Source organism: Equus przewalskii, chromosome 31 (genome assembly GCF_037783145.1).
Source record: "Equus przewalskii isolate Varuska chromosome 31, EquPr2, whole genome shotgun sequence".
Taxonomy (NCBI): Eukaryota; Metazoa; Chordata; class Mammalia; order Perissodactyla; family Equidae; genus Equus; species Equus przewalskii.
In genome coordinates this window covers 3,654,410-3,675,689 of record NC_091861.1, presented here as the reverse complement: position 1 = coordinate 3,675,689, position 21,280 = coordinate 3,654,410, and the positions used below count along the sequence as shown (strand labels likewise).

The 21,280-nt window shown below is 39.9% G+C and overlaps 1 protein-coding gene across 9 annotated transcripts in view; it reads right to left on the bottom strand.

The window, feature by feature from the left end:
* The window catches only part of RGS7 (regulator of G protein signaling 7), a 488,122-nt gene that overhangs the window by 259,718 nt on the left and 207,124 nt on the right, over positions 1–21,280 (bottom strand). For all 9 annotated transcript variants that reach the window (XM_070602542.1, XM_070602545.1, XM_070602547.1 and 6 more), the window contains exon 3: positions 4,935–5,031. In XM_070602542.1, coding sequence (XP_070458643.1) covers positions 4,935–5,031 — 97 coding nt within the window. The remainder of the gene's footprint in view (positions 1–4,934; positions 5,032–21,280) is intronic.

Genomic DNA, 21,280 nt, shown 5'->3' with positions numbered 1-21,280 from the left:
TTCATTGAAGCATTATTTAGAATAACCAAGAAATAAAAGCAACATAAGTGTCCCTTCATAGATGAATGGATAAAGAAGATGTGGTATGCAGATACCATGAAATATTATTCAGCCATAAAAAAGAATTAAATCTTGCCATGGATGGACCTAGAGAGTGTTATGTTAAGTGAAATAAGTCAGACAGAAGAGGATAAATACCATATGATTTCACTTACATGTGGAATCTAAAAAACAAAACAAACGAACAGACAGAACAGAAACAAACTCATAGATTCAGAGAACAAACTGGTGCTTCCAGAGGGGAGGGAGGGTGAAGGAATGGGTGAAATAGGTCAAGGGGATCAAGAGGTAAAGATTTACATTTATAAAATAAATAAATCAAAGGGAAGTCATGTACAGCATAGGGAATATAATCTACAACGTTGTAATACTGTTACATGATGACAGACGGTAACTAGATCCTGTCATCATGTATAAAAATATTAAATCACTATGTTGTACACCTGTAACTAATATAATATTGAATGTCAATCACACTTGAAAAAAAATAAAATAGGAAGCTGGTCCTGTGGCCTAGAAGTTAAGCTCGGTGCACTCCTCTTCAGTGGCCCAGGTTCGGTTCCCGGGCGTAGACTTATACCATTCGGCAGTGGCCGTGCTGTGGCAGCGACCCACATACATAATAGAGGAAGATTGGCACAGAGGTTAGCTCAGGGTGAATCTTCCTCAGGAAAACTAAATAAATTAATTAATTAGATAAAATAAAGTGGAAATGTTTGAACAGTTCCCACAACTGACTTTTTAAACTCTGCAAACAGAAATCACCTCAGTTCATCACACCAGTTGAACATTTAGTGCCGACATATATGTGATCTGTCTATAACTCCACTAAAAGGAAAATATTAGCCCTCAAAACCCAGTATAGTAACTGGAACATAGTGGATATTTAATCAGTGTTTGTTGAACTGAAAAATCTAAAGGAAAATATAGTTAGCATGCCTCTAAGACTAGCAGGTGCATTTTTTTTTATCAGCTTAAAAGTACTAACACCCTGGTTGCATCTCAGTTCTAATGAATTAAAATATCTGCAGTTAGGGTTTGGAAATTTGCATTCCTATGGACCTCCCCACTGAATCTGCTGTAGATATAGGAAAAGTTTGAAGTAGAAAAGGGAAGTGGAGAATGTGGTAAAACCAAAGGCAGATGTCTTTGGACATCTGGAGGAGAGGAGGAATCCCAAAGGAAGTCTGTGCAGGTTGCAGCACTGGGTACCAGGAACCCAGGACTCTGCCGTATCGTCTCTGCTTCTCTTTCCTCATGTGTTTTCTTTTTCTCAGTCTGCAGCCAGGCTTCCTTCGCCTCCCTCCTCACATGGCTATTGTCCAGCCCCCAGGTCTACATCACCTCAGTGCCAGACACACACACACTTAACTGAAGTTTGGGAATGGGAAACAACAGAATCCCAGGAGAGAGAGAGCTGATGGGCTAGGCTTTGGTCAGCATCCACCACTGACCTCATCCCCTCAACTTGAGGGGGTGTGGTCGCAGACTACCAACGGAACTGTCTGAGCTACCTCTGCAATTGAGAAGGAAATTCTGGGCGAAAAACAATGCTGTGATTGGATCCACCCAAGGACATCTGCTATCCCATAGTTTAAGGGACAAGCATGGAGGGGTCATCCCAAGACGTTTCCTCTGATCCTGGAACCAAGGAAATCAGGATGCCTAAATTAACAATTCCAAAACCAAAATAATTAGAAAAGTCTTGGATGCTTAGCTGGAGGAAAAGCATCTATTAGGAGGGAGGAAAAACAAACAACCCTGAAGTCCAAACCATTGTTGGTAATATTATCTGTGTAATAGGATTCTTTGACATGATTCTGGGTCTGGATCTCAGATGTTGTGAGAGGATGGGGTTGCATAATCACTTTCTCAACACAGCTCTTTTCACCTGAGGTGGATGTGGGGATTACTTGGCTACCACGACATATGTATTCCTCAAGGATGTCCCCAGTGGAGTTGCATAGCACCCACCCCTCCACATAGCTGTAAACATTCATCTGGGGTGGGCTTGACTGAGGTCAGATTGCAGGGGAAAAGGTGACCAGAGCCCTTGAAAGGGAATAGAAAGATCTGCACAAGCAAGTTGGCCTGTGTACCCAGTGCCCTAGGTAAAGCCTACAGCCCAGTCCAGCCCTGCCTCCCTGCTTGAGGCAGTGCTTCCCGAACCTCAGTGTTAAAACTGGGGTTCTGATTTAGTGAGTCTGGGATGGGCGCACACCGTATTTCTAGTAAATTTCCAGGTGATGCTGATACTATTGGACCATGGGCCATGCTTTGAGCATCAAAGCTTTAGGGAGCATACGTGGGTAACCTGAAAGAGCTCAATTAACAATATTTGAGAACCTTTTCCCTGTGGAACAGACCCTAACAAGACAGACTCCTTTCCTCAACAATTGCACCAACCTCCTCTCACACATAACATCAATCATTCACCACAGCTGGTCTCTAGTTCTACTAAGGACAATAGCGTTAGTATACTCCTCTTTTCATTAGCGGCTCTGCAGTAGAACACGAGGCAGGCCTGGAGAGAGAAGGGAGAGGCAGAAAGAGGCAGGAGAGCAAGCAGCAGGCAGCAAGCTGGGCCACAAAAGAACACAGGAATTAACAATCTCAAGTCACCATAAGAAATATCAGGAGACAAAAATTGCTAAAAAAGACTGAAAAATGCTAGTAAAATGAATGGGACATGAGATCATTATAATTTGGGGATATTAATACAAAGAGGTTGGTAAATATGAGACATACCGATTAAATCTACAGCAAAGCATCTAATTAAACCTGTGAGCCAGAGAGCTCTGGAAAAATTTCTAGGAAACGTAGAATTATAATTGCAAACTAATTACATTAATATGAAAAATGACACTGATATTCTCTTTATTTAATAGCCACCATTGTTGTTTTATGTCACTGAACATTGCAGTAAGTATCCAGCACTTCATGGTTCCTTCTCAATCTATATGTCCAATATTACTTTTCAATTAAGATCTTAATATCGTCAATCAAGAGTTCTTCCAATAGGTTGCTGTATTGGAATTCTATGGAATTGTATTGGAATTGTATGACGTGTTGCTACTTGAAGAACTCAATCAAAAATTCTAGATTTACCGTTGGAGCAGATAACTCAAACTTGCAGCCCAGCTTAATCTGATGGGCAAAACTTTTTTGTTTATATATGTTGTCACAAAAATTCCTGAACAGGAATGCCTTTAGATAGGCCACGCACTGTAGAATTGACCACAGTTCACAGGTCAGATGGCAATTTAGTGCACTGACCTGCCTGGATTCTGAATATATTTCGGTTTGCAACCCCTGTATTCAGTATCTTAAGAAGATAAGTTCTCCTTCCCATTGGTCATGAAAACATGAGTAATTTTCATATTTGTGTTTAGATGTAAAGTTAATTCTCTGAGGGGTTGACTGCAAGGAGCTTAATATCTACAAGGGGATATAGGGCACAAATAAAAACAACCATCAGATACAGTGGAGCATAATAACCACTATCAGAGAGGCAATAAACAAGGTTTCTGAGAGCACAGAGAAAGCAAGCTCAGGACAGTTTTCTCCAAAGAGCTCTCTCGGCTGACTGTTGAAGAAGGGACAGAACTTCACAGTTAGAACGACCTGGAAGTCTGGGTGTGGGATGGTGGAGAGGGAAGAGATGGAGTAAAGTCCCAGATGTGGGAAAATACAGGGCATCATCGCGGAAGAGCAGGAAACTGGAACAAAGTGGGCATGAAAAACAGTAACAGGAAAAAAGAGGAGACATCTTGTTAGAGCAAAATGTCATTCTATTGCAGTTCTCATCGGCTCCATGCTCCCTCTCTCTTTCATCTGAGAGCAATGCAGCTATTAAACACCAACATCTGGGCCTGCTTATTTGTATTCTGGTCCTAATTATTACCCTCTCATCAAGGCTGAAGGCCTCCTGATCAGGGTCTTCTTTGGATCCTTGCTCTTGAGGAAGCGTCACACAACTCCTGTTAATCAATCCCACGAAGCCCCTCCCCTCCACGTGCTGGGCCCCAGCCTCCTCACTCGCTGCTCAGGCTTGAGTCTGTCTGGCTCTGCCTCTCCTCTAAGCTGTGCCAGCCCAGGCCCCAGCATGCCCAAGTCCCCACGGCGTGGGCATTCACTGTCTCGTGGAGCCAGGGCTCTGACTTCTAACTGATTACCATCCCTTTCCTCCAGCCACTTCCAATCAAACCTGTGGGGTTTTCCTATTTCTGATAATGATACCTTTATCTCACAGTCACCCAATTAAACAACAAAACCTAAAAACCACTGGGTCATGTCCTCTTTTATCCGCCAAATCCTCATGCTTTTTCCTCTCTATTCCTTCACTCCCCGGATGTCAGACCCTTGGCACCCAAAGACTCTCATATCTGACCCCACTCCACTGGTTCCTATCTCTCCATCCTGTCCTCAGCAGTGTGACCACTTCAAGTTCTGCACGCACATCTGGTGGTAGTAGTGTTCTTGAAGCTGAAATGGCTCCTCATTTTCCAAACTCAGTTCATCACTGCTCTTCAGGAACCTTCTCCTGACTCCTCATTGATTGTTTTCACCCTCCTAACTTCTATATGCAATCTACCTCACATTGTTTCATATGTCTTTATTTTCATACTCTTTTCTGTTATTTCACATTTGTTCATTATGTCTTTTCAATTAGAGTAGCGTCATGATTTTTGGTTTTTTGTTTTGTTTTACTACCATTTGAAGAGTCCAACATGATTTGGAATATGGCATAAGCATTTTGTAAATAGTTATTGAATAATGAATTAGAGAAAGAGTTTCAGTAGTGAACAGCTAGAAGAGATTGAAATAGTTAAGCGAAAGATGCCGGACAAAGTAGAGCCACAGTGCAAACTTACCAGAGAAGACGCTGGGTATCTTGGAAAGAAAGCTTTTGACAGTACGGATGGGAATTCCATTTTTTTCATCTTGCATGCGTGCTATGACGTCTTCCATCTAAATAACAATAATAACATAATTAAAACCTTTTATAAATTGAACTTTTGAGAAAAACCAATTATAACAATTTTGACACCAGTTTTTTCCAACTAAGAATAACGCCATCTAGATGCCTTTCTACACTTTGTCACATTAATATTTTTAGTTTGGTTAAAAGATAATAGAGAAAACAGCAAGAAAAGTGGCCATTTTAGAGTCCATTAAGCTGTTAAGGGGAATTTCGTGCTTTGAATATTGCCTCTCTCCTAGTTTCACACTTTTTGGTTACAAAGTTTGAGATAAATGAGTGTTTATTTTTGAAGTTGTCAGAAACCATTTTCACAGCAAAATTCATACTTCATTAATATTATCTCTACTGAACTCAGTGAGAAAGAAAATGGAAAACTTAAAAGCCTCTGCTTGGATTTCCTCTTCAAGCAAGAGAGTTTCAGTGTTTTGGTTTAGGTTAAACTTGTAAAACCTGCCTAGGAATCAAGACTGATTGCCACATTGCTGCTTCTCCTTCCCAGGCCTTTACTGAGGTATGATAGGAAATACGCATGCACACATACATGCATAATACAGTGAATAGCCCTCTGCCCATTTAGCGGATTCCACGGTATCTATCCTTCTCTCAATCTGGTTGATACACTTGCTTTTGCTTTTTGAAAAATTGTCACAGTTTTAAAGGGCTGTGCTTTCCAAAGTCTAATATGGAATTTAGTTCTGAATAACATTCATTGACATCATAGCCTCAGACTTTCCTTGTGTGCTTCTAAACCTGTGGTGCACATATATGCACAAACACACGCACATTTGTAGAATAGAACTCAACATCCATTCCTTATTTTTTCATTGCACAAACAGTTACTGATCACTGACTCTAGACCAGATTCATCACTGAGCATTATGACATGAAAATGAATACAATACAATTCCTGCCCTCAAAAAATCCACAGTTAATATTGAAAACAATGCTGAAATTTGAGTAAGATTTGTAGTTTAGTTAATAGCATGGTACCAATTTCATTTTCCTGATTAGGATAATTATGCTAGAAAAATATAAGAGGTTAACATTAGGGTATATGGGAATTCTCTGTACTATTTTTGCATTATTTCTGTGTCTCAAATTATTTCAAAATAAAAAGTTAAAAAATCACAGTCTAAACTTTATATTAATGACTTATCAAATTCTCATCAACACAGCTTCAGAATGCTTTTCAACTAAGAAACATATTTGCCTGGATAAGTATTATGTGATTTATTAGCATGAGAAATAACTGGGATGTGAGGAGAAAGAGTTTGAGAGTAAGATAGGTCTGCATCTGACCCTTGGCTCTTCTCCTTATCATCCATGTTACTTGGAGCAAGTTACGTGACCTCTCCGAGGCTTAGTTTTCTCATCTGTAAAATGTGATAATAGTATTTATAGTATCTCCTTCACAGTGTTCTTGGGGTTGGGTTGGGGCTGAGGTGGGATAAAGTATTTTAAGGTTAAATGATACAGCATACATAAAGCACAGAATGTAAATGGACAATCAACATTGGACGTTAAATGTCCATGCACACCCCTAATACTTGGGGATGCTTATCCTGCCTCCTTTATGTTTCCTTTTCATGTGGAGGGAACACCATTAGCCTAATCCTGCTGCCTCTTTCTGCCCCCTGACTCACTCCACTTCAAGGAGGGGGACTGACTTATCAGGTAGAAGAGTTAGGAATGAGGAATTGGCCTGTAGGGTCCATTCTTTTTCTTTTCTTTCTTTTAATTATTTTATTGAAGTCATATTGGCTTATAACATTGTGTAAATTTCAGGAGTACATCACTATATTTCAGTTTCTGTAAAGACTGTATCGTGTTCACCACTAACAGTCCAGTTTTTCTCTGTCACCATAGATATGTGACCCTTTACCCCTTTCGCCTTCCCCCATCCCCTTCCCTTCTGGGAGCCACTAATCTGTTCTCTTTATCCATGTGTTTGTTTATCTCTCACATATAAGTGAAATCATATGGTATTTGTCTTTCTCCATCTGACTTATTTCACTCAGCATAATACCCTCAAGGTTCATCCATGTTGCTGCAATTGGCACAGTTTTGGGTTTTTTTATGGCTGAGTAGTATTCCATTGTATATATACACCACATCTTCTTTATCCATTCATCCATTGATGGGCAGTGGGGTTGTTTCCAAGTCTCGGCCATTGTGAATAATGCTGTGATGAACTGTGCATATACCTTTGTGAATTATTGATTTCATGTTCTTTGGACAAATACCCGGTAGTGGAATTGCTGGATCACATGGCATTTCTGTTTTTAATATTTTGAGAAATCTCTCTACTGTTTTCCATAGTGGATACATCAGTTTGCCTGCCCACCAGCAGTGTATGAGGGTTCCTTTTTCTCCACACCCTCTCCAACACTTGTTATTTCTTGTCTTGTTAATTATAGCCATTCTGACAGATGTGAGGTGATATCTCACTGTAGTTTTGATTTACATTTCCCTAATAATTAGCCCATTCCTTTTCTATCCGGAAGCCCACTTCCAACTTTGCTGATCTGGAGAGGCCTGCCCAAGTGGGTGGGTGGGTCTGTTCAGATTGGGCGTCAGGACTAAAGCTGGCATGTGCACAAACTCTCTTCAATAATAGCTTTATCAGTGATCAAGGTGACCCTGTGAGCCCTCTGCCTTACTCTTCGGCTGTGTTTCTCGATTGGTTTCAAATTCAGGTAGAAAAGGAAGTTTTCTCTTTATCAGGCCCCCAAACACCCCCAAAATAACAAATTCCCCACTTCTTTTTATGTAATAAAGATATCTCATCTAAGTACAGAAACATGAAAATAGATACATTTTTGTGACTTTTTATTTTGTCACTATTTGCCCTTCACTCACCTGACACAATGTTCAGAAATGAAGAATAAGCTGCTTTGCCTTGCCTGGTATCAGCCTGTAAGCCCTTGTATTATCAGCTTAATGGTTTAAAGCAGGCCGGATCAGACAGACATGGAAACCTCTCTGACTCCCACTTTAATCACCTCAGCACCCCGGGGAGTGGCAACAATCACCTCTGGTTGGGGGCTGGATTAGGGGGCACCGCTACGCATTGAAGAGTTTCCTCTGCAAAGGCACCCACCTCTCAGTTCATTGAATCCAGAAGGAGCAAGATTAGGAATCTGGGAATTGAAAGAGACCTTTGTGGTTGTTTTTCAAATCTTCCATTTTTTCAGAGCTATAACTGCCACAACCGAAAAACATTTAAACTCCACGTAAAAATAGGATTTGTGTTCTAGACTGAAAATGTGATCCTAGAAATGTATTCAGCTGTTTTTATCTTTATTCAGATGTGATTTATCCGTGAACCTTACCATGGCCTAGAATGAGCAAAAAACAAACCAAAGAACAAAATAAAACAAAAATGAAAGCAAAGAAAAAAAAATGTGGTTTCTAAAAGCTCAAGTCAATCACAAAGTCCACATATAAACCATCCGCTTTATTTACTGACGCTCCCTTAAACATTCACTCAGACTCTATCGATTGTTATAGTAAGCATGGCTTTAACATACTTGATTATCTGCTTTCCCACTATTAGCAACAGCAAACTGGATGAGAAGGAGAACACTAAAAGCAGACCAACTAGTAGAGCGAGCTGGACAGAAATAGGGATGAGAGCCTATAAAAAGTAAGTCCAGTAAATGGTAAAATCTTTGGGACAATTTAATTTAAGGTCAAAAGATTCAGATATCTCAAGCATCCCTAAAGATGATGCACACACACACATCTATCTGTCAATTATCTATCTATTGTCATAAGGATGGCACTGAGCTGTAAAGGGTTAGAGTGTGTTTTCACTCTCATAAGGCTCTTTCTGAGGGTCAGGACACTCTGAGCATGGGATAACAGAACACGGGACTGTAGACAGGGCAGCTGGGCATGCCTAGAGTCACTGGGGCTCTCTCTGAGTCTTACTTTCTTCACCCTTAAAATAAGAGGTTAGAAGCAGGTGATCTGTAAGATTTCTTCTAGCTACAAAATTATTGATATCTGAAAATAATCATCAGTGTTCAGAACCAGGTAAATTTCCTTACTTAAGCCAAAGAGCCAATTCCCTCTCAGAGACAAACAGAAGAACCTGTTAAATTGAACAAGACTTTTACAAATACATTTGCTTCCAACTGTCAGCAGACTTTAATTTCAATGCAAAGAGTAGAATGATTAAAGCGTACGTTTAGGCCAGTCAGAGCTGAGTGTGAATCCTACTGTGCTACTTACAAGCTATATGAACAGGTATGTTACTTCATCAGTCTAAGACTCAATTTTCTCATCTGTAAGATGAAGATAATAATAATACTATATATCTTATCATGGGTGAGGATTAACGAAACAACGTTAATTAAATGTTTACCATGATACCGCCATCATCATCATCACCATCCTCTTCATCACCATCACCATCATCCTCATCAACATAAGTTTCTTCTCTCATCACCCTACTAGGAAGCCACAGATCCTTTCTTTCTTTTACAATCTAGCTGGCAAAGACAGCTGTGGTCACATGTCAAATATTTATTAGAAGCAACAAACTGTCGCTCATAAAGTAGACAGAGACACCCGTGGGCAAGTTCTCTCTTAGATTTCCTGTAGAAGACTGGTTTTATGTTATCCCCTGAAGATAGGGGATTTGATTAAAAGAAATGTCAAGAAGAATATTTTTGCATATAAGCAAGGACAATGTAAACTAAACAAAAATAGTATTTAGAAGAAAGGGGGAAATGAAATTGCATCCATTTTTGGCAAAATGAAAATGTCTCTGCTCTCATATTTTCTTGATGAATTTGCCCCTTGAAGTTCTTTAGAAGATCAAAAAATTGAATTGAGATTGAGTACTCTTTGCCAAAGTAATCTTTTTTCTATGAAAACTTATTCTCTATATGTGATAAAAGTGAAACAATTGTCTCTTGCAAAGTAGTTTTGAGAATATCTATGGCTCAATTTGTTCAAAACTTTTTTATACCTCTGTTACAGAACGCTTCACATTTTAGTTACTATTACTATCTTATAATCATCTGTTTTCCCTTAGATGTGAACTTTTTGAGGAAAGAAATCTCACCTTACCCATTTTTGTATTGCTAATATATAAAGTGCCTGGCCCATAAGAGAGGCTCAAGAAAAAGGGGGCGGTGGTGGGGGAGAATGTTGAATTTTTGTTTACTGCACGTATTCGATTTTCCTGAGAGACCCAAAGCATAAGTACCAGTTAAATTCATTTAAGATTTTATCTTGAGATGTTTGAAATGCTTTTTTTCTTTTGATCTAACATTTGGTGAAAAAATAGGCTGACTCAGAAATAGTGGAACAGACAGTCTCAATGTACTATAAGCTAACACATTCTTATTCTTTCTGTTCCATTCAATGCAGGGAGTTTATTAGAGCAATTTCTTATTTCAAAACATGAGAGTAGGAGCTGGCCCAATGGCATAGTGGTTAAGTATGTACACTCTGCTTTGGCGGCCTGAGGTTTGCAGGTTCAGATCCTGGGCATGCACCTACACGCCACTCATCAAGCCACGCTGTGGTGGCGTCCCACATAAAGCATAGGAAGATTGGCACAGATGTTAGCTCAGAAGCAATCTTCCTCAAGCAAAAAGAGGAAGATTGGTAACAGATGTTAGCTCAGGGACAATCTTCCTCACACAAAAAATAAACAAATAAACAAAAAACATGAGGATAAATCAGTGGCTGCTTATGAGGCTGTCTTTCTGCTTGTAGATATGACACTCAAGTTCACCGTCATGTGTAAGCTCTCAGGATGAACTATTGATGGAGCTATTGAACTCCAATACACTGCTCTTTTCTCAGGAATTCATAATTAGCTTTTCCTTTGGCATAGTTTAGATGTCACTTCAATGCTTGTGATGTATTTCAAACATCACTCCGGTTAAACAGTCCCCACCTGCACACTCAGAGGAATGAAAGCGAGAGCTCATGATGCAGGTGCATCTTTGAAGAGAGTTCTTAATTACTCAAGAGGGGCCCGCCAGACAGGGGACTCCCACATACTGATGAAAACAAAGTCACTGCCTTGACATCTTTCTAGTTCCCTAATGTTCTAAACAGTGATGGAAGTTTAATTAAATTTACTTGTAGCTGTATTTGCCAGAACTTTATCATAATATCAGTATTATTGATTTCATTAAGCCGATAGCTTTACAGAGACACCCTGATCGTAGGCGAAGCATTCATATAAAGTAGAGTGAAAACATTTTGTACTCTGCAGTTCTGAAAGAGAAATGAATCAATCAAAATTTCAAAGGAAGTTTTCCAACAGCCTATTGTAACCCACCACTAAGCGCAGGCATTTGGAAATATAAATGAGACTGAACAGACGAATTGAGTGGAATTTTTCCTATGTACACATACTTTCAAATTATTGTGTGCAACCATCATTTTAAATGCTAGCTGTGAAAATGGGAGGAATGATCACTAATTGCTGTCTGGATTTCTTAGGCAATTAGGTGGTGGCAGGTACTGCATAATTTAAATCTGCCTATAATTCTTCCTTCAGGAAGCCTTTCTAAGGCGGAACCTCATTTGCACTTCTGAATTCAGCGTGAGAGCAGAGTCGCCTCTAATAAAGGTTAAATAAGAATAATGAGATTAGAATTTGTGACCCAAACTGTTTTCTGCAGCAAAAATTCAGTTAAAGCTGTTTCTAATTGATGTGAAGTTCCCCCATGTTATAGATGATGATAGTCAGTATCTTCACTCAGAATTAATTACTATTTTCATACGAAAAAGCTACCATTTTCATGAATAATTATGACTAAAAAATATAAACTGGTAAAATCTAGTTACATGTAACTCTGTCCTCGTTCATCTTGAATATAGATTTATTTTTTCAAAAGCGATAACATCGAGATTTTATGCTTTTGTGATTTTCCAGAAGTAGAGGAAGATTTTTTTCTGATTCATGGATGTTTTTTGTTTGTTTTTAACTAAAGCATTTCTCTCATCCATCTCAAGGAATATGACTTTTACTCTAAATAATAAACTATGCTCATTGCATTTCTTAGGATTTTTTGGGTTACAAGTGACAGAATCATAACTTAAATTGGCACAAACGAGGACATGCGTTGTGAGCATCGTGGAATGTTTGTGTAACTCCAAGTTCAGAGTGTGAGTGGGTCTCAGGCATGGCTGAGGCAGACACTCCCTCTGTACTTCATTTTGGCTCCCCTTCTTGTGTCTGTCTCACTTTTCTCCTCAGCCCAGAAGCTTCTCTTAGTTCTCCAAAGCCCGGAGCAGGAAACATGTCTGCCCCTGCCTTCTGAGCTTTATAGTTTATAATCCGAGAACCCAGGGAGAAACTGCTCCTCCCTCTCATTCCCATACCCGAAATTTGAGCCAAAACTCTGCTTTATAGTGCTGCCGGAAGTGTGAAGGATGGAGTTGAAAGGGGTGCTTGGCAGACAAAACAATGGTGTTCACTCCAGCTTTATTCAAGATAGAAAATCTATTGAAAGGCAGAGGGATAGAATCGTATAGTAGGAAAAAAAATGTAAGCTGTCTGGTGGGGGGAGAGAGAGGCTGTTAATAACAAGAGAGAACCAAAGAAAGACAAAACTTGATGTGGAGAAGGACCATGGGAAAGACAAGCAAATAAACTGGAGGAGTTTTCACAGCTACAAAAGAGAAAGCGGGAAATAAGTGACCTGAGAAACTACTTGGCTAGTCTACATGGAGTCTTGGCCATGGTAGTATTTGCCCATGAAGCAGAAAACGCCAAGGGTGTTAAATACATATGATGGAGTAACTTAGGTTTGCAAAATTTATTTCTTTCCTGTGAGGTGTCACTTGTTTGACTTTCAAAAGGAGCCTGATGGCTAATCTCTACTGCAGTCAGAGTTCAAGTAGCACAGTTGTCAATGTCTCCTGAAATATCGGAGAAAGGCTTCATGGGAAAGATCAGACTAAGCTGAGCCTAGAGGGTAGGCAGATAAAGAGACGGAAAGACAAAGAGCATGCAGAACATGCGAATACCTTAATCAATTGCTTCATCCTCGCCTTCAGGATGGGAATGAGCAAGACTCTTGCTTAGGATGATGAACGGTATTGAAACACTTCCTCTCCTGCTGCCCTCCACCCAACTATTTTAACCTCTCTAAAAGGTGCCTTGTAAGTGACTCGCAAACCCATTTCCACCTTTGTCATCAACCTAGTTCATGAATAGCCTGTGATAAATAAATTAAAAGCAATAGGATACATTGGAGCATATGAGGAAGGAATTTGGTTTAAACCTAATTCGGCTTGACGTTGTTTTTCCAAAAGGGCCTGGCGTGGCCAGTTGGGCCTGCGTTGCACATCTGGTTTAAATATATACCACGCCCCAAACACAAGAATGATGCCCTCAAAGATAGGGATGTAGCTTCCCCCTATATCAGCATTTCTTGAAGGATAAGCATCCCTTCCTGAGAGCTAAGGATTAATTACCAACCTGCTGTACTCACCTTGTGACCACTGACCTGCTGACCACTGATCTGCTGTGCCAGCTAAGCATCTTGTTACAATTGTAAATGGGACATTCCTGTCATATATGATGTGTGCTCTTTGTTCCAAGATGGTATATAACCAGTCTGTACACCCCACCTCTTTGGTGCCCTTCCTTCCTTGGGGAAGGAAGGCCTGGGCTACTCCTCAGATCTGGCTCAGAATAAACTCACCCCAACTTTGAATTTCAGATTGGTTATGGATTATTTGCATCGACACCTGCTTGACATCCTCTCTGCAATGGACTCCTATTTGCACTCATATCAGTCCACTCGGTGGATGAATTCCAAAATTAATTCAGGAACAAGTCTGAAGATTTCATTTCTTGTTAAAAATTTTGATTGACCTGAAAATCCTATGAATTCTCTGTAAGCTAAATGACTATTCAAATTCCTCCATAGTAAGATCCGAAACGATCATACTACCTTATAAAGTCTCACTCTACCTCATGCTCCAAACGTGATCAGGCTCACCTTCTCACATCCTATTCCTTCTGTCAGTTATGTCCTCCTTCTTTTCCTGTCTCAGGCTGAGGAAATCCAATTATACGCCTAGGACCACTTCAAAGTTTCCTTTCTTACTGAAGTCTCCCCTAATCCTGTCTCCTACTCTCTCATCCCAAATGAATATAATCAAAGCTCCTTTTGAACTCACAGATAAACCTATGTGTAATTCTTTTTTGATATTTACTCCCACTTTACTTTATATGACTCACGTATAAGTTAACTCGATACCTATTTATCATTCCCTTTAGATTATAAATGTTTTCCTAATTTGCTATCTGGGGCATGGACCATGAGGATTTGGGAGTGGAGGTCCTCTATTTTTTACATTATATATTTCTGTGCTGTTTGTATGTTTTTTGTTTTTTTTTTAAGCCATGAGCATGTGTTACCTTTATAATTAATTCTTTTATTAAAATGTGGATTATTTGAGAATTCTCATTTTAATAGCATTAAAATATTGTACAAGTCCTTTATTCAAACATCCATTGTCACATATTTGGGGGTCAAATGTCCCCAACTGCCTCTTTCCTGTGTGTAAACCTTCTGTACAATTGCCAGTGGGCTTCAGCAAGTGAACTGGTCTACCTAGAAATTACCTTTATGTTCATCTTTTAAATTCAGAGCTAATGGACTAAATTGTTTACATTATTTTTAAATTAATCACACCTCATTATAGCCCCGGTAGACAGAATCAATAATCTGATCACCAGCCCTCTCTCAGGAGATACCAAACCCCTGATAAGTGAAAAGTCTTTTTATGAATGTTCTCATTGATGCAGGTGTCTGATTTTGGATGAACTCTTCTATTTTAGCTTCGGGAATTAACTTGAAATTCAGCAACCTTCAGGATTTAACAAAGATAGACCTGTCATTTTCTTAAAATAATATTGTCAATGAATACTTAGGAAAAAAATATCTAACGACAGTGTTGATTTGGGTGAGAGAAAAAGGCAGAAAATGCAGAATACGCCCGGGATAATAATCCTCTTAGGTCGGCAGGAAGGGCCAACGAGAGGTGCCAAGGGGCTCTCTACTGAGCATGCCGCTTTAACATAGTCTCACAAAAGGCCAGAGGCTGCGCAATACTGTCGCAAAGCACAGTAGTTTAACAATGGTTTTAGAATGTGAGAATTATCTAGTGTTTCAGTTCTTTGATTTAAATCTCAGCTCCTCTTCATAGCCATTTATGTCTTTGTTGTTCATAAATTCATCCAAATATTTTTGAAGACTTTAAATTTCCTAGGTCCTTGGTTAATAAATTCTGTATGTAAATTACCTGTTGCCTGAAGTCATAGTTCCTATGATTTAATATTTGCCCCACTCAAGTTTAAAAGAAGCCCCATCGTCTTGGAATTTCAGAATTTAGTGACTAATGCCTTCTTTATCATATCATTGTATATAAATCTATAAATTCTGATCCTCACTGCCTCATCTCTCTTTCCATGAGAAGTCGGCCCACCCTTTTGCATGGTTCTGTACGCAGTACTTCCCTCTGCAGTGCCCACCCTGCCTGATATTGATAAAGAAAAACCAGTCGATTGCTGACCATGGGGCACCACAGGCCGGTTTCCAGACACCTGCGAGATAAATTCTCTCTGTACCTCCCACCCCTTCACACTTGGCAGGATAGGAGTACACACTTCCTTCCTTCTCCCTCCTACCTTGAAAACCAGAGACTAAGAACGAACTTGTGCGATGGACTTACAGCATCTCTGTCATCCACATAAATTAATTGAGATCAGCAGACTTAACCATTGGTAGAAAGAAAGCTCTCTCATCATGGTGTTTTATGATTCAGAAAATGCCACATTTGCTGAAGGCCTAGAACACTCCCATGATTCTATAAATACCCTACAAAGTTGCAAATTTCGTTCCCGGGAACTTTTAAAACAAAGGGAGCTTCCATCAGATTTCCACGACATTGTCCTTCGTCCTTCTCCCTTTCGGCCAGTGATTCTCACCTGTCCTCACATGATCCTTTAGGAGAAATCTGGTCAGCTTTGTTTCCTAGGTACCTACACTCTCAGGGATCATTACGTTTTTAAATCTTCTATTATAGTTTAAGAACGTTCATATTTACCACTCAAAGAGTGAGTGTCACCTGTGAAATATTTTTGAGCTCTTAGAAAAAGAATTACGTCCAAATTACTAGTCATTAAAGTCATCACTTGATTACAGAAAATCTGAATGGTTTCGAAAAGATCTGGATGAATTTGTGAATGGCTACGAAGGAAAGAACGAATTTAAATCAGGAGACATTATATTCATTTCAGCTGTTACGTTAAAACATAAAAGTTGTTTAACTTATAATTTGGTTTCATCACAGAGTTACCTACAAACTGGAAAATGCACTTAAGTTGACCCATCTACATACTTATAAATACCCATATTTGTGACCAAGAACGTCATTGTACTCAAGTAGAACATTCGTGTTTAAGTAGCAGGAAAAACAATAAAAATCTGAATGTATTTTGCTCTCTCTTTTCTTCCTCTTAGCCTAATTAAAAAGTTCTCATATCATCAAGCCTACATCAGTCATATTTTTGGCTAGAGAATAAGGTGGGTAGCAGCATAGAAATCAACCTAAAAGTAAACACAAGAATATGGATGCCATGTTTTATCATTCAGTGAAAGATAATGTCGTGCATTCATTATTTCTACTTAAGAATCTACAGAGTTTCTCAGTAAACGATCTAAAAGTTTTTCTTACAAGGTCTCTCCTCCTTGCAAAATTTTCATACCAACGTTTGGCATAATGTGGAAACAATGTCAGGAGCACTGGAATAGAACAAGGGAGGCAGAAAGTCAGGCAAAGCTATCTATCACAATTAATTTGAACACATAAAGCTTCAAAGTTAGTAAAATGTCAAGAGACAATGGAAGACGCTATGCAGTCCAGGTCAAATGTGAAATAAGGAAATGAGGCTAAGTTTAAGACTCAGCTAGGTGGCATATTAGTTAAGTGATCTTGGGGAAGTCACCCATTTCAAGCCTCTGTGTCTTTAAATGGAGATAATGTTACTCACAGCTCATGTTCAATGTGGGTCAAACGGTATATATGTGTACAAGCCAGCCTGGTGGTTTAGTGGGTAAGATCTATATGTACATGACAGTGTTCCAAAAACTGTCAAATATTATTATGAATATTACCCTTAAGCCACTGTGTCCCAGAGTCTTCTTAAGGGGAACTGAATCCTGATTTCAGAAGATTAAGCAGTGAGTGGTAAAGTAATAAGTAGTTAAGAGAATAAGGAGCTGGTCCTTTTGATCTCATACGCACTTTTTTTATCCTTTCTATCCCCTTCGCCTGGTTAGGGCCGTAAACATGAGGTTAAGTTCTCTGAGTCCAATCACTGTCAGGGAGGCTTCAGAGACAGAAAACAGTCAGGAGGTTCAAGACCGGGAGGGAAGGCACATTCAGGAAGGAAATGTAAGAGACCAGTGTCCCCGCAGCACCGATCAAGGCAGGAATGCAGGGCAAGTCTTCCGAGTTGGGGAGAGCAGCCACCTGCGTTCACCCCACAGTGCTCTGCTTTTCCACCTGGAAACGCAAGACAGCTCTTTGCCCATTTGCTGCTTGAAGACTTTGAATCTGAACTTCCTTGCCAGGGCCCGGGAGACAGAGGTGTGAGGTCCTTTCCAGGACTGAGAACAGAGGCTTGTCCAGTGTTGTCATTCACATGCAGGTTCCCTTGGATTGGACTCCTCTTTTGCAAAAATGCAAATGACAATGCCAAATGCAGTCATGCCCTCTCCAGTCTCCTTTAGCAACAGGGATTCTAGGAGAGAATTAAGCCCTTCAGAATATGATGTGAGTGATTATCTTCTCAATTCCCTCCAGGTTGGTAGAGGACTAGCGACGTTCCAAATGCATAGGAGAGAAGTGAGTTTATCACCTTCAGTGGATCCCTCAGGGGTGAGGGCCTACTATTCTCAGCAAATTCTGGTCGAGAGCGCTGTGGTGGACAGGACCTGACTGCCAGTGCCCGCAGGGCTGTCTTTGGCGCCGCAGCAATAGCTGTGCTCTGCTTCCACGGACAGGAAATGTGAGGGCTCTGGATTGAGTGTGGGCAAAAGGGCCAAGAGTACATATTTTAATGATGTGATATCAAGACCTCTTCCTTAAGTCATTTGATTTTATGACAACTTCTTTTGTGAAATGGAGCCTCAGAGATGTCTCTGGGGTGGTTTCAGCATGGTTTTACCGGGAGGGATCAAAGAACGACCTGCAGTCGCAGCCACCATATATGAGCAGTGCTTGGCCTAGGTTCACCCAGCCCGCTTAGTCTAAGAATTAATACCCTGTCTGTGAGTCCCATTTAAAATTCTTTTTAAAAAAGGATTATAACCTGAAGGTAAGGGTAAAATGCTTTACAAGGGTAAAAGCATAATTATGCCAACGATGAAGGCTTATCTACTGCAGATGCACACACTAAAAATAAATATACGCATGGTGATTTGGCTATTTGCCTTACATTTCATGCTTTTCAAAGTGTTAAATTGGTTTTTGCTGCTGCCTGATCTTTTGCTCTGTGTGACATTCCCTGGTTTACTTATTTCATAGATTGATTTTTAAATTTCAATTTCCTAGAATTCTTTTGAGATCCATGAGTAAATTGTAGAAAGGCAAAAGGAAAAGAAAATTTCCCATTTAACTATACTTTTGCTAGTGCTGCCAATTCAAGGCACTACAGTTAAAATGGATTTTATTTTTCAGAAATATTTGAACAGCCATACTGATGTTTCCAACCCACTGAACAGTTAGCTGTAAAGAAGAGAAAATTCAATATGATTTTTCTGATTCCCCTTTTACATGTGGAAGGCTGGAGATGGGTATTTGACAAGATTCCCTCCTTCTTGCTGATCCCTCTATGAACGAAATCTCTCTGCACAGGGCTTAGTGCAACTATTCATTCATTCTCCTCTACTCTCAAGAGAGAAGCTAGGATGCACAGTAGACTGGTTTATGGAAGAGCCCTAAGCAAAGTAGGTCCTAGCCTAGACACGTAAACGTATAACTTCTAGTCCAATATCTGATTCTTTTCTATCCCTCATGATTTTGTTTTCCCCATGGGTGCCAAGGAAATCAGAACTCCTGGCTGCCTTCTTCCTGACAATTCTCAACAATTTTATGAAAAAAATGAAAGAAAAATAAGGAGCTCGCCTTGCTTATTCCTGGACAGCCTGTGTCTGTTATCTTATAGTTAGAACATGGACGTCAGAATGTCATGGCCGACCCAGCACCATGCTCTATGGCTGACTCCAGGCTGTTCCACCGCACTAGCCAGAAAGCCTCATTTGAAACCTAATTGTGTTCCGTTGTTTTCTGAAACACATGCACTGCCTTAAAAATAGTTCAAAATACAGTAGCGTTATAACAATATATTATTATATTATTTATACGTGTGTCTAACATAATTATGGGATGTAACCACTTGTTAATGCAGGTTTGAAGGAATAGTCCTTACATCAACTACACTTCCCCTCCAGACTTTTTAAAATGTATGAAGTTTACAACCGTTAGTTCTCAGGGGTCTAATTTGCCCTGCAAAATACACCCTTACATGCAAAAAAGAGCCACATTATATAGTGTCTCACAGGCAAAAACTGTCTATTTTCCATAATCCATAGTGTTTCTTTGAATGTTATGCATATGTATAAATAGCACCATTTGATGCTAAAAGCTAAGTTGCGTCCCTTGGGAAACATGAGAGGATTGACAATGCATGTTGGAAATTTGTAATTTGATGATTCCTTTTTTCCGTTCATGTCTATTAAGTTATCAGTACTTCAATTCTTAATTGTATTCCATTCAGTTCCTAAATGCATTCCATCTTCCAATGAATGCGACTAAAGCGTAGACATAAAATACTGAGGAAACAGACATAAACGCTAAAAGCATCCATTCACTTAAAAGACTGGGGAAGAGCTCAGTGTCCATTGTGCATAATTTAACCCTAGGCAGGATACATCGTTCACTGCATAGCGCCTTTCTCCTGGAAGCCAATATTCCTTATTGCAAAGCACAGTATCACATGCTGTGTAATGCGTGTGCTGCCGAGGCAACGATAGAGATACATGCCAAGCAGGGAAAATAGAAATTAACCTTGGAGAATTACCTAGCATTACAAAGAAGGCAGGTAAAATGTGACAGAGCATGACTTATGTAACACAGAGTTGTCTCAATGGAAAAGAGAATCCAGGGGAAGAGAATTGTAGTGGAGGTGCCATTTAGGGGAGAAAGAGGTAGCTGGGATGGACTGGCAAATATGGTTACACAGGAGAAAAAGGAATCTTACTCCACATTTTATATATATAGGAATTTGTATGGATCCTTTCTTGGACATGGGTGTTAATGGAATGCTCAGCACATTTTTAAAGGATAGGTGTGAAATAAGAGAAAATATATATTTTGGTCTCTGCTTTCAGTTCTTGGCACAGAGCTCCTAAAACCCTTGTAATTTCCTAAGTGATAAGAGTACCAGTAGCATCTCTTGTTCTAATATTTTGTCTTTGACCCTGGTTCCTGACACAGAGCTCCTGAATCTTTTGTAATTTCCTGGATGGTAGGAGTGTCTTTTGTTCTAATGGTGACACTTGGCGGGCTCCTGGATGGCGGCTGGCCAGCAGAAAGAGCAAGCGTGATTAGAACCTTGGAATTTGCGGAGAGGTGCTGGAAAAGGAGTTAATAATCGATCATGCCTGTGTGATGAAGCCTCCATAAAAATCCCAAGAGTACAGGGTTTAGGGAGCTTTTAGATTGGTGAACAGATGTACACGCTGAAAGGGTGGCACAATGCACCTCTATGAGGACAGAAGCTCCTGCTCTTAGGACCCTCCCAGACCTTGCCCTGTTCTGGCTGTTTGCTGTATCCTTTACTCTATAATAACTCAGTAAACACAACTAAGTGTTGCCCTGAGTTCTGTGAGCTGTTCTAGCAAATAATCGAATCCAAAGGAGGGCAGGGTCACGGGAACCTCTGATTTGTAGCCATACTGAACAGAAGTAATGGGTAACCTGGGCACCTACTGCTTGTGATTGGCATCTAAAGGGGGATCAGTCTTGTAGGACCGAGACCTTAACCTATGGGATCTGACACTATCTCCTGGTAGATAGTGTCAGAATTGAATTAAACTGTAGGACACTAAGCTGTTGTCACAGAGAATTACTTGGTGTGGGAAAAAAGCCACACATCTGGTGCCCAAAGTGTTGAGTGTG